General features: G+C 35.6%; 3 protein-coding genes across 3 annotated transcripts; 2 read left to right on the top strand and 1 right to left on the bottom strand.

The window, feature by feature from the left end:
- Positions 1-496: 496 nt before the first annotated feature.
- Positions 497-2,776, bottom strand: LOC111799676 (F-box protein At4g35930). The gene is made up of 5 exons (XM_023683113.1): positions 2,646-2,776; positions 1,864-2,322; positions 1,303-1,377; positions 1,117-1,226; positions 497-1,033 (listed from the first exon to the last, which is right to left on the bottom strand). Exons 2-5 carry the CDS (start codon positions 2,239-2,241, stop codon positions 772-774), a joined length of 825 nt encoding a protein of 274 aa, XP_023538881.1. The 5' UTR covers positions 2,242-2,322; positions 2,646-2,776; the 3' UTR covers positions 497-771.
- Positions 2,777-7,258: 4,482 nt separating this feature from the next.
- Positions 7,259-11,074, top strand: LOC111800428 (protein MID1-COMPLEMENTING ACTIVITY 1-like). Its single transcript, XM_023684114.1, has 8 exons — positions 7,259-7,531; positions 7,909-8,636; positions 9,027-9,439; positions 9,612-9,721; positions 10,015-10,086; positions 10,183-10,289; positions 10,554-10,647; positions 10,780-11,074. The coding sequence occupies exons 2-8, from the start codon at positions 8,229-8,231 to the stop codon at positions 10,830-10,832; spliced, it is 1,257 nt and encodes a 418-aa protein (XP_023539882.1). The 5' UTR covers positions 7,259-7,531; positions 7,909-8,228; the 3' UTR covers positions 10,833-11,074.
- Positions 11,075-11,978: 904 nt separating this feature from the next.
- On the top strand, positions 11,979-13,232 carry LOC111800429 (SKP1-like protein 1A). Its single transcript, XM_023684115.1, has 2 exons — positions 11,979-12,355; positions 12,885-13,232. Exons 1-2 carry the CDS (start codon positions 12,062-12,064, stop codon positions 13,056-13,058), a joined length of 468 nt encoding a protein of 155 aa, XP_023539883.1. The 5' UTR covers positions 11,979-12,061; the 3' UTR covers positions 13,059-13,232.

The raw sequence follows: 13,232 nt of genomic DNA, 5'->3' as shown, positions 1-13,232 counted from the left end.
AGTAGTACTGTCTCGCATTCTACTGATATTGTCAACTTTGACATGTTACATATTACCATCAGTCTCACGATTTTAAACATTCTACTGATATTGTCAACTTTGACATGTTACATATTACCATCAGTCTCACGATTTTAAAACACATCTGCTGATGATAATATATAATGAACCGAAGAAAACAATATCTGCTAGATGTGATCTTGGACTGTTACAAATGATATTAGAGTCACTGTTAACATTAGAGTTAGACGCCGAACGGTGTGCCAGCAAGAAGGCTACATCTCACATCAATTGAATAATGGAACAAAACATTCTTTATAAAGGCTAGACTCATTAAATGACCGTGAGAGTCACCAAACAATAACGGCTAACGATAGACTCGGGTATTATAAGGGTATTATGATATCATGTGCTTTGGATATCAAATATGAGCAGAGACTCCATTCATTTGAAGCAATTGGAGGACATAATAGTTGCATAAACCATAGAAAGAGAAGTAGCAGAAAACCACTCTTTAGAAGATATATATAGAACTATACAAGTAACCAGTTTGGAATAGATTATTCCCACAGCTACAGTCTGAATCAATCATTAAAACCCTCATTCCAACAGAACAAGAACTTCCATGATACCCCTAATCTGCATCAAACGCAGCTACAAAATTTGTAGAATTCCTATATTGGCTCAACAAAAACCAACCTGCTACAGGCAACAACACAAATCCTATATACACAAAAACAACAGACAACGAGAAATTGCCAACTACATCAATCAACGAAGTTTATTTTGAGCAACAGCTTGGCACAACTCCTCCTCGTAGAACAGAACCCGGTTCGAGGCCAGGGATTTGCAGAGTGGCTTAGGTATAACAGAGGGAACCATGCATCTTGAAGGAAAACCTGATTCTTGAAACAGAACAGCAGCAACCTGTCTCATCTCTGAAACTTTCAGACGAGATGGCGGTCGAGGACCGTGTCTTGGTGCTTTCGGAGTGTGGGGGCTTGGCAATGAAAAGCCTTTACCATCTCCCTTGCTGTCCAATATAAAATTTATTTCTAGTTCAGCAACAGAATATGCCTTCACCGGTTCAAATAAACATGAACAATGAATACCAACCTTACAAAGGGCCAGTGTTCAGTGGGTCGAGGGGTGGTTGTTCTCAACATCTCCTGCCTGGATCGATCTGGGGTTGTGTAATTAAAGTGGAACTGCCTCGCCATCAAAACCTGTTCAATAAAGGGTCATGATCATCAATCTCAAACAAATGTGATGCGTTTAAGGCAGACAGAAACAATGACTTACAGCCTTTCTGATCCGTTGAGAGACATGGAATACAGCCCTCAGTTGGTCGTGGTGCAAATGGCAAAGTACTTTCACCTTCAAGTTACAAATTTAAGACACAAGATCATAAAATTAATACCCATCAACAATTCAAAATCTGAGCGCATATCCAGATCAGATCAACATGATTACTCAAATCTATATGCGTGATCAAACATGTTCTTCAAAATCAAAAGAACTTGGGTTTTCTAAGTTGATAATTTAGAAAGTAACAGCTAGAAAGGCTTTGGCCTTTTTACTAAAAGTTGGTCACGTCTACTCCTTTCTTACATTATCTTCACAAAATGAAATGAATCATACAACATTGGTTTTGACACTAAAAACCCATTGAAAATCCATGATCCATTGAAGGAACAAATATTTCTAGTCACAGATCATGCTTAAAAACAATGCAAGAAAAAGAAGATCAAACAATCTGTAAAGAAAACGGAATAAGTTGGGTTTTATGCGTTTGATGTAATTTTGAGATGAACACATTTTGTTCTAGGAATCAGAAAAGAATTAGATGAATATTAACAATACCAATAGATCCATAGGCAGAGATTCCAGTCGCGACTCTGATTCGCAGCTTTCAACCCGAGGAGTTCTTGGGGTACTAATATGATTTATATGCATCACCAACTTGACAGGTGACAACATCAAAGGACTTCTATCAGAAACCTTGTCCTCAAGCCCCGCATTATTCCTCTTAGTCTTCCCAGCATCCAACACAGCCACCCTCTTCCTTCCAAGATAAGTACAAGATTTACCAACCGAGCCCTTGCTGCACCGCAGCTTCGCCAGAGCACCAGGCTTCAAATACTTCCCAGAAGAGCCGTTCGTCCGCCGTCTCCTCTTCAATTTCTTCGACTCCCTTTCGTTCAAAAACGCCTCCCCCATTCCTTCCTTTACTTTCCCCATTCACAGCAAACCCAAACGCCTTTTTCTACCACTCTTATGAACCCGTAACATGAATAATTAAAACCAACCCATCAACATAACCTGCCACACAAAATTCAAACAGTTTCAATGAGTTCTTGAACATTCAAACTGCATATGAAATTCATCACAAGCGCCAAGAACAGCGGAAAAAAAAAAAAAAAAAAAAAAAAAAANAAAAAAAAAAAAAAAAAAAAAAAAAAAAAAAAAAAAAAAAAAAAAAAAAAAAAAAAAAAAAACCACCTCGAAAAGAGACTGAAAATAAAACCCAAACCCCTCAAACTACAAATCTATAACGAATCAAAAACATTCAAGAAACGCAGCAAGAATCGAAACGAAACAAAAAACAAATCAGAGAAATGGGAATAAACGAAATCGAAACTAACCTGTGAATAGAAAGAATTTAGGATAAACCCCTCGAAATTCGCAATAACGAGAGAGAAATAGAGAGAGAGAGAGAGAGAGAAGAAGAAGAACAAGAAGGGAGGGAAAACAAGGACGAGAAGCGAAAGAGAGGCTAGGGTTTGATCTTTATTTGAATTTCACGAAAGTGCCCGCCAAAAAAAAATTTGCGAAGCCACAGTTTTAGAAGCGAACAAAAAACTGCAGGTAATGAGATGGACACGTGTTGAATTATTATTGGTTGTGACACATGCGAAGTGGAAGAGTGGGTCCATGCGGGCCATGGGAAATGGCGATGATCGCGTTCCTCTTACTCAGATATAGAAAGTGTGTAATTTTTTATTTATTTATTTATTTATTTTGGTGGGAATAATTTTTATTTTAATCATTTTAAAAAATTAATTTATGGGAGGGAAAACCAAAATATACTTTATTCATTTTGGAGGGAAATTAACATTTAACCTAAAGTTTTCCCTCATTCAATGCTTTTTTTTATTTCATTGCCTTCCTCAATTTAGGTAATAAACAGTTATTTTATTTTATTTTATTTTATTTCATCGATTCATTAAGTTAAATGCTCAAATCTCCCGAACATTTTAATTAACTAGACAGAAATACCCTTAAGTGGGAGGACGGAAACAAATATATCCAAGGGTAAAATTGTCAATGTAAAAAACGACAAAAGGGAGCTTCTGAGTTGTGAAATTTCATGTGAGATATTAATTCTTTAGTAAAGTACAAATAAACCCATTCAAGTCACATGAATCACTCGTGAGTTGGAGCTTTCTTTCAGGCTAAGTTCAGGGGCATTATCGTCTAAATAAGTTTCACTCAAATAACATGAAAAATAAATTATTATACTAAAATTTAATACATTTATTTAAATTATTGTATGTTAGATATAAATATTAAAATTCATCCACTTTATTGTTATTATTATTATTTTGCATAGGATTCCAAAAAGCAAATTCAATGGTTCAGTATGTTAGGTTTACAAGTCAACTAAAAGTTGTAAATTCAATTAAAAAACAATAAATGAAGTGCTGGTTCTGTTATATAAACAGTCAAATAACTCCCAATAATTTGCATTATTGTATTTATCATTATTTGCTTTTCTAAAAATTAAGAATATTCAAAACAAATAAGTAATTACTTTAATTAAGTTTCGCTCGTAATAAATAATTAAGGTCTCGCTCCAGAACTATTTTAGTAAAATTTTATTTTTTTAAATAAATTATTTACTATATGTTGAACAATATTTTAATTGTTTAAATAAAATTAATGGTACAAAAATAAAAAAAATATAAAAACAAAAAATGAGCATTGGATTCTGCATTGTACTGTCAAAAAAATATTAAATCCACGTCAGCAGATCTTATTTGGGACATTTGAATAATATAGCGTTGAAAAAAGTCAAGTCCATCTAAACACGTGTGGGGCCGACTAAAATAGTATTCATTTGCACGTGTGCTTCTCCATTCACGTGCTGCCACGCCCTTAGGATCATGTGTCACGTGATTACTTTTTCTATTTCTTTATTTAATTATTTTAATAGAAATTAGTCAGTGGTCACCTGGTACCGGCTGTTCCCACTCAGTTGTTCGGGAATGGTGGGCGTGCCACCGATGTTTGATGTGAACTACGACGGCGGCCACAACCAGTTTCAACCACCACCGACGGCGATCGTCAAAATTATCCAAACATGTATTCATCAAATATTCAAAGAATTCCCAAACAACTGCTTAAAAAAATGAAGAACTTAAATAACAAGCTTGATTCGGTGAAAGTCACATATTGACTAATTTAAGGAATGATCGATAGTTTATAATCAAAGAATACTCTCTCCATTAGTCAGGTTAATAAAATCCTCAAAAGTTGAACAAAGGACTCCAAAAGAAAAAGGAGTCGAGCCTCCTCGAAGGCATAGTAAAAAATGACTAAGACTCATTTAAGGGGAGGCGTATTTTGTTCGAAAGGAGGTGTTGGATGATGAAAGTCCCACATTGACTGATTTAGAAAAGGATCGTGAGTTTATAACTAATGAATACTATCTTCATTGGTGTAAGGCTTTTTGGGCTTTTGGGCTCCCAAAAGTAAAATAATGAGTAGGCCTTTTGGGCTTTTATTTTTGAGAAGCCCAAAGCAAAGTGATATTTTTGTTGCAGGACTCAAATTTCCACAACGGGCAAATGCATTAACAACCTGTTTGGATAAGCTTAAAATCTTCGAATTTAAGAGATATCCTGAGACTATAGAACATCTATAACAGTTTGAAGATGTTTTAAGAGAATCCTATATTTTGGTCCAAAGCTCCAAGATCATAATGCTCATGAGTTCCTTCACTATTATATAAATCGTCATCTACAATCCTGGAAACTTGTAACCAAAATATAGGAATTATCTCAAAACATCCTCAAACTGCTCCAAAGGCTCCTGAGTCTCAAGATACCTCTTAAGTTTAAAGATTTTAAGCTCCACGTCAATGCCGGTAAACTAGACCACATTAGCTAACTCCACAAGTGTTTCTCGAGAAGAAATATTTATCTCTCAAAACTCTCAATCAAACTTGAAATCCTCGGTAATATTTCGTAGTTTAAATAATAATGGATATTCATCCCCTTAAGCTTCGAGATCTTGAACTGCTCTAGAAGGTTTCTAATGGAACTTCACGTACCGACCAAATTGCCTGCAGTTATAATTTATACTTACAAAAACAAAAATATTGATCACAACTTTCTAGCATGTTTACCTCTTATACGAAGTATTCACCATTATTATAATTTAAATTATATAGTTGAAATCTATTCATTACACTATAATAATAATTAAACATGTTTTACTTAAAACAATTTTATATTGATATTAATAATTACGTGATTATATGTGATTATATATATATAGAAAATCAAATCATCAATAATTAGAGAAAAGAAATATTGTAACGCCCCAAATCCATCGCCAGTAGATATTGTTCTTTTTGGGCTTTCCCTTTCGAGTTTCACTCAAGGCTTTAAAACGGTGGTTTGTTTTCCTCCCAACCAATGTGGGACATCACAATCCACCTCCCCCTTCAGGCCCAGAGTCCTCGTTGGCACTCTTTCCTTCCTCCAATCGATGTGGGACCGCCCCCAAATCCACTCCCTTAGGGGCCCAGCGTCCTTACTGGCACATCGCCTCGTGTCTACCCCCTTCGGGAAACAGCGAGAAGGCTGACACATCGTCGGCTCTAATACTATTTGTAACAACCAGGCCCACCACGGGTAAATATTGTCCCATTTGGGCTTTTCTTTTCAGGTTTCTAACCACAATTTATAACCTAGGCTCACCGCTAGCAAATATTGTCCTCTTTGGACTTTCCATTTTCGGTTTTTTAAAATATACAAAGAGAACCAATAATAAAAAAATATACCGTGAAAATAATAATTCTATTCACAATAATAAATAAAAAAAACAATATTTGGTTTTTTAAAATATAAATAATTAGAGTTGAAATTCTTAAAATAGATTCTAAGAATGGAATGAAATCGAAATCCACATGAAACGTATCCAAACACATCCTATCCTTATCCGAGAATTACGGCAACCTTTTGGCTCTCCGTAATTCCCACCACCAAACACCCCAAATATCCAACAAAAAGGGCAAAAAAAACCCCATCCTATATTAAAGCTACCAATTACTTGATTTTAAAGCTTACTTTTCTTCTTATTATTAATTCTTTTCATCATTGACTTTCTTTTTTTACAAAATATCAATAAATTAAAAAATATATATATATTTATTTATTTATTGATAATACATTTGCACATGTATAAGTTACAACAAATAATTTAAATTAATATAATTATTAGTTTATAATTTAAATTAATATAATTATTAGTTTATAATTTAAATTTAAGCAAGATACAGTTAAAAATGGAGATTTAACCTCACCGACGGTTAAAACCGACAACCAAAAGTAAAAATGAAAAAAGTAAAACGCACTAAGGGCAAGGAGTGGAATTAAAATTAATACGTGGCAGATTTAATGGTTGCCTCGTCATCACAATCATGCTTATGGAAATGGACTTGAATATTCCACGTCAATATTTCTTTCCAGTTTTAAAAATATATTACTCAAAAAAAAAAAAAAAAGAGCTTTTTATCATTTATTTTTCGTGAAATTATTTATTTATATAAATTTTTAATTTTTAATTTAGTGATTTTATTTATTTAATTAGTATTTGCTATTTATGCATTAATTTCATCATTTAACATTAAAAAGAATTTAATACTAATTTTTTTAATTTAATAAGCTTGTTGACTCGGTGTGTGTATACAAGGGTAATTCAATGAATTACTTTTTTGTTCTTAGACTTAGGTAGGCGACGACTTTTGATTGCATAGGAACGAGTAGAGGGTCCGTGCCATGGCCAATTAACACTATGGCTACATGGCCATACCGTTCATTAGGTAACTCCTAATAAGAGGGTCCACTTCCAGCCTGTAAATAAATAAAATTAATTTACTCATTTATCATATAATTTTTTTTTTCGCGGTCCGTGAACCAGTCGAGGGTAACATCGTAAATTCTCATTCATATGGACGCCACTGAACTGCCCTTTCTTCTTCCTTTGTCTGTAATGGCGTGAGAGTTGTCACTCTGCTGCAACCAGACCTCTCTCTCGCTTTCATTCTTTCTCTCTCCTCAGACAAACCACACCGAAACTGAAAAAGAGGACCGAACTCTCAGAGAGAGAGAGAGAGAGAGGGAGAGATTTTTCCGAATTTCCATGGAAGACGAAATGGAATGAGAAGAAACACAATACAATTTTCCGCAAAGCTATGCAGACATTTGACCTGTGCGTTGTGACCGTTCATCTCCTCTTTCCGGTAATCGAACAAGAACTCTCTTGATTATATCATTTTGTGTATGATATTCTGTGAAGGTGAAGTAGTAGTAATGGCGGAGAGGAAAATAGGTGGAGCTGTGAGAATCTATTGATGCTTAATGTTTTGTTTGATTTGAATGTTCTTTTTGCAGATTCAAATGCAACTTGTTTGTCTTTTNTTTTTTTTTTTTTTTTTTTTTTTTTTTTTTTTTTTTTTTTTTTTTTTTCTGGTCAATTTATTTCGTTGAAAAAGTGAGTCGATGGAAGGAAAAAGAATATACTAAAGAGTAGAGAGTACAAAGGAAACAAGAGTTTATCTTCTGGTTTTCTTTGGTGGAGTTTTTTCTGATTTGTTTATTTATTCTTATTTTTCTGTAGCCGACATGCATTCCGGTGAGCTTGGGGCGCCGACGTTGAAGATCTTGCTCTTGATCTTTTGATTCGGCGTTGTTTAGTACCAATTCCTTTGTTTGTTTTCTTTTGAAGATCCATTGCTGACGACGAAGGTATTTGTATTGTCAACCGCCTGATGTACGACTTCGTTCTCTTATAGCATCATTTTAATCGGTGGCAGTGCTTTGAGATTCCGAGTTTGGCAAATTCTTATGTATTGAGTTAGAGATTAAACGGATACTTTGTTTTTGGACTTTTTGACTGTTGGAGAGTTCAAGTTTGATTGAGAGTTTTGAGAGACAATTATGTCTTCGTGGGATACACTTGGGGAGTTAGCCAATGTGGCCCAGCTTACGGGCATTGATGCAGTTCGTTTGATTTCTATGATAGTGAAATCGGCGAGCACTGCACGAATGCACAAAAAGAATTGCAGGCAATTTGCTCAGCACCTGAAGTTGATTGGAAACCTGCTGGAGCAACTTAAGATATCGGAACTTAAGAGGTATCCTGAGACTCGGGAGCCTCTAGAACAGCTAGAAGATGCTTTAAGAAAGTCGTATATTTTGGTCAACAGCTGCCAGGATCGCAGCTATCTCTATCTGCTTGCCATGGGATGGAACATTGTATATCAATTCAGGAAGGCCCAGAATGAAATTGACAGATACCTGCGCCTTGTTCCTTTGATTACACTCGTTGACAATGCCAGAGTCAGGGTATTTGATTCTTTCACCTCATAGTGTTATTATATTTGTTTATTTGCACAGTATAATCTTGAAAGATGCAGTTCCTCAACTTTTGGCCCATGCATGTTGACTTTCTTGTTCTTTCATTTTCTCTCGATGGAAGTTGTTTTCTTCATTAAAGAGTTAAAGTGAAATTGGAAATTATTGCTAGATGTTTGTGTGCTTTGGAAATTAAAACCCGTCATAGATGTTTGTGTGCTTGTCAATTGGATTTGAACAGTAAATTCAACATACTGCTTCCCCATATTTTCTCTAAATTGATCAAAGTTTTCTCGTAGAACCTCAGGACTGACTGTTTTCACCGTCTTTGCTTATTGTTTGCTTATTGATAACTTAACTTGATTAACTTCAAATGATCAGGAGAGACTAGAGGATATTGAAAAGGATCAGCGCGAATATACTTTGGATGACGACGACAAAAGAATTCATGAAGTAATTCTGAACCCAGAACCTTCGACAGACGAGGCAATGGTGTTGAAAAAATCTCTTTCTTGTTCTTATCCGAACTTGCCTTTCAACAAAGCACTACAAAAAGAAAACGAGAAGCTCCAGCTAGAACTACAACGGTCACAAGCTAATCTGAATGTGGGTGAATGTGAGGTTATTCAACGTTTGATAAGTGTCACTGAATCTGTAGCTGCAACTTCTCGTCATGAGAAACATTCACCTGAAAGAGTCCATAAAGTAGTGGAAAATACGCATGTAGATGCCAACAATGGACATTCATCTGATGAAAGTTACTATAAAAATAATGATACTCAGACAACCTCAAGGTCTGCTATTTTCCATTTCCAGCATTTCAATTACAATCATGAATATAGACAACCATTGTCAAACACCGGTTCAAATTTGGCCCTAAATCTCTCTCTCATGTACACATATGCATGTCATATATTATCAAGCTACGTGGTTCATTGAGTTTGATATTGATTTCTTTTGTTGCAGAAAAAATTCTTCTGTTTCATCAGGACATGGTCTGCTCTCAATCAGGGGGTCTGATGGGTATGGTGAATGGCACACTGACTTACTTGATTGTTGTGCAAAACCTTCTCTGTGTAGGTTATCCTCCTCCCTTCTAGATTTTAATAGTCCATTGAGATTGGTTTGTCTTGTATGAAGAGGGAGTTCTAAAGGGAATGGGTTGGATTCCATGGGCATAAATTATCTAGTCAATTAGTATTATGCATAACCAAATCGATGAATTTGACAGCGAAAATTCAAGTGCCTGATGACTATTGTTTTCAGTATTTGAATTTGATAGACTAAGACTATGAGATTGAAGATGCTTGGATTCTGTTTTCTTCCTATCATCGCAATGGCTCATTTACTCTACTCTTTTCTATTCTAGGTCTTAAGACTTTTTTCTATCCTTGTGGGACTTTTTCAAGGATTGCTACTGTTGCAACCGATAGGCATACATGTAAGTTTGCTTGGCGTCTTTGGATTTCCATAACAATTTAGAACTACTTTTTGTTTCTGCCATTCCCTGAAATGGTCTGTTTGAAATAACCTTCAGCACCAGGAGAAGCATGTAATGATTTGTTGGCATATACATTGATACTATCGTGCTGTTGCTATACTTGCTGTGTTAGAAGAAAGCTTCGCAAGATGCTGAACATCACGGTAGTTATCTTTTCTGCCTGATTCGTTTATCTTCTGATATACTGTCAGTTCACCTGCATATTAACGAGATGTTTCTCTTGTTCTGATTCGTTATTGGAGATTCGGTAATGTAAATGGGTAGCAATTATTCTTGAGAAATTGCTCCCAATGGGTTTGTAAATGCGTGTTTAACTGAATAAACTCGGCCCTCAAGTCGTTAATCAATAAGATTATTTGCGCAATACTATCTGTTAAATCAGGGACTGAAATTGTGGCTATTGGCAGGGAGGTTATGTTGATGACTTTCTCTCCCATCTTTTGTGTTGCTGCTGTGCCCTAGTACAAGAATGGCGAGAAGTCGAGATACGCGGGGTTTACGGTATGTACTTTGGTGCTTGAATGTTTTCGAACAACAATTCTCTTATACATTGCAGCAAATACTCCAGATATGTAAACTTAGTGATTATTTTGGAGGATTCTCGGGTGTTTGATATAAAAAGCCAACGTGCAGGTCCTGAAAAGACTAAGACAAGCCCTCCACCCTCTCAATACATGGAATCCTAAAGTACACTTGACACATTCAACCGTCACACAGTCTCACAAGTATTTTCGATTCATGATCGAGTTATGTAATGTATACAGGTAAAGTTGTTATATAATGTATAGAAGAGGTAAAGTTGTTATGTAATGTATACGGGAAAAGTTATAGGTGGCATGTAACTGAAAGCAAACCTACTCCTTACATCGTAATTAGCATGTTATTACATCATGTTTCTATAATCCTAGCTGACCGTAGGTAGATATTATCCTTTTTGGGCTTTTTCTCTCGAGCTTTTCTACAAAGTTTTTAAAAAGCATTTGTTAGGAAGATGTTTCTACACTTTTGTAAACAATGTTTTGGTCTTCTCTCCAATCGACGAGGGATCTCACAAGAGGACTCCTCAGTTGGTATATTATAGATTTGTTTTAAATATTCTATAGTGTTTTGAAGTTTCTTATTCTATGAGTGTGTTTAGTTTAGCGGTAGATTTTAGCTTTATTTTCGAAGTTGTGAATTTCTCTTTTAAAGTTTGTTTCTTTTTCCTCTCGAAATGAAATATAATAGACTAAATTAGAAGGAATATGCCAAAATTTTGCCCTTTGTGGGTCCCGTGTCATGGCCTTTTATAAATGCTTCAGTCTAGTCCTTACATCGTAATGTTATTATGAAAGCCTACTCATTGCATCGTAATGTTATTTAGTATTACATTATTCGAGTTTCTAAAACCCTAAAACTCATTTTTATTTTATTTATATATATAATTTTGATAATTTAACCTAGATAATATTCAAAACTAGAATAAAATTAGTTGAATACAAATTTATTTCAAGTATTAAACATTCATCAATTAATAAATATTTTAAAAATTCTGTATTTATCCCAAGTCAATTAAATATGAAATTAAAAGTTTTAAAATTTTATTAAGTAGGGAGAATAATTTCATAATTTAAAATTGGTTGAAACAAAATTTGATTGTTATTGAACAATTTAAATTTACTTTAATGGCATTTTAACACGAGAGGTTGGGTAAATAAAAATAGTACTTTTTCTAAATATATATTTCGGGTGATTTTATTTTTTTAATCACAAAAATGATTTGGATGATAACCGCCGGGCAGAGGCTGCCCTGCCCGCGGGGCAAGAATCTATAAAAGCGGCGCGAGAACTCCACAGTCTCAAACTTCTCTTCTTCATCCTCTTCACAAAAATCACAATCAATCAATCAATCAATCTTCGTTCTCTCAGCAAAACCATGTCCTCTTCCAAGAAGATCGTTCTCAAGAGCTCCGATGGCGACACTTTTGAAATCGACGAGGCGGCCGCCCTCCAGTCACAGGCCATCCGCCACATGATCGAGGACGATTGTGCCGATAACGTCATCCCTCTTCCAAATGTCACCAGCAAGATCCTCGCCAAGGTTATCGAGTACTGCCGCAAGCATGTCGATGCTTCCTCCGCCGATCCCCCCCTCTCTGAACAAGATCTCAATGCCTGGGACCGGGACTTCGCTGATGTTGATCAGGCCACACTTTTCGATCTCCTTCTGGTAACTTTTCTTTCCTCCCGCTTTTAGATCCATCGACTCGATTGTCTACGGTTTTGATTCTTCGTCGATTTTCTAGGGTTTACCTGTTTGGTATGATTTTGTTTTCAAGAATCAACTCTGAGTCTTGAATTGAGCAAACCACTTGCGTTGATCTTCTTTGTCGCTGGTTACCGTTCTTTATCTGACGTATCTGTATTGACGCCTGTGCAGTTGTGCTAATAGGATAGTCATGGCCTTTATCGTTACCTTGTCGTCTTGATTTCATTTTCAGCGGTCTTATTTTTTGGTGTTATCTAGGCGTCATTATCAAATGATTGTTGCTTAGGTTAATGCGTAAAAGTCATAGATAGACATGATTTCTTTCATGGTTCTGTATGTTAACAGCTTTAATTGATCGAGTTCTACATTCACCCATCGTTTATGTTCTTGATGCAAAGAATTTCAGCTGCCAGGGGATTTGACCATTATCGTCATTCATTTTTTTCTGGATTCTGCGCCCTATGAAATTCACTTTTATCCTACCCTGCAGGCTGCAAATTATCTGAGCATCAATAGCTTGTTAGACCTGACATGCCGAACAGTAGCTAACATGTTCAGGGGAAAAACTCCAGAGGAGGTCAGAAAGACCTTCAACATCAAGAACGACTTCACACCGGAGGAAGAGGCGGAAATTCGTAGGGAGAATCAGTGGGCTTTTGAATGATTTGAAGTCCCATAAGAGTGCCCAAGGATCTTGATCAATATGATGGTTGTTCTGTACATGGTTCTGTATAAACATTTCTTTTTGGTTCTTTTGGGGTGTATTCAATCACTCCGTTGGTCTTCACATTGTTTGAACCTCATCATAATTGTACAAACTTTAATTTTTTTTTTTTTT

This window comes from Cucurbita pepo, chromosome LG08 (assembly GCF_002806865.2).
Source record: "Cucurbita pepo subsp. pepo cultivar mu-cu-16 chromosome LG08, ASM280686v2, whole genome shotgun sequence".
NCBI lineage: Eukaryota > Viridiplantae > Streptophyta > Magnoliopsida > Cucurbitales > Cucurbitaceae > Cucurbita > Cucurbita pepo.
This window is presented reverse-complemented; position numbering and strand designations above follow the sequence as displayed.

Excerpts from the sequence above, each read along its gene's own strand:
- LOC111799676 (XM_023683113.1), bottom strand. The coding sequence starts at position 2,241 with ATGGGGAAAGTAAAGGAAGGAATGGGGGAGGCGTTTTTGAACGAAAGG. Across the intron at positions 1,378-1,863 it reads CTCTGCCTATGGATCTATTG|GTGAAAGTACTTTGCCATTT; the intron begins GTATTGTTAATA and ends TGTAACTTGAAG. Across the intron at positions 1,227-1,302 it reads CTCAACGGATCAGAAAGGCT|GTTTTGATGGCGAGGCAGTT; the intron begins GTAAGTCATTGT and ends TTTATTGAACAG.
- LOC111800429 (XM_023684115.1), top strand. The coding sequence starts at position 12,062 with ATGTCCTCTTCCAAGAAGATCGTTCTCAAGAGCTCCGATGGCGACACT. Across the intron at positions 12,356-12,884 it reads CACTTTTCGATCTCCTTCTG|GCTGCAAATTATCTGAGCAT; the intron begins GTAACTTTTCTT and ends CCTACCCTGCAG.
- LOC111800428 (XM_023684114.1), top strand. The coding sequence starts at position 8,229 with ATGTCTTCGTGGGATACACTTGGGGAGTTAGCCAATGTGGCCCAGCTT. Across the intron at positions 8,637-9,026 it reads TTGACAATGCCAGAGTCAGG|GAGAGACTAGAGGATATTGA; the intron begins GTATTTGATTCT and ends TCAAATGATCAG. Across the intron at positions 10,648-10,779 it reads CGAGATACGCGGGGTTTACG|GTCCTGAAAAGACTAAGACA; the intron begins GTATGTACTTTG and ends GCCAACGTGCAG.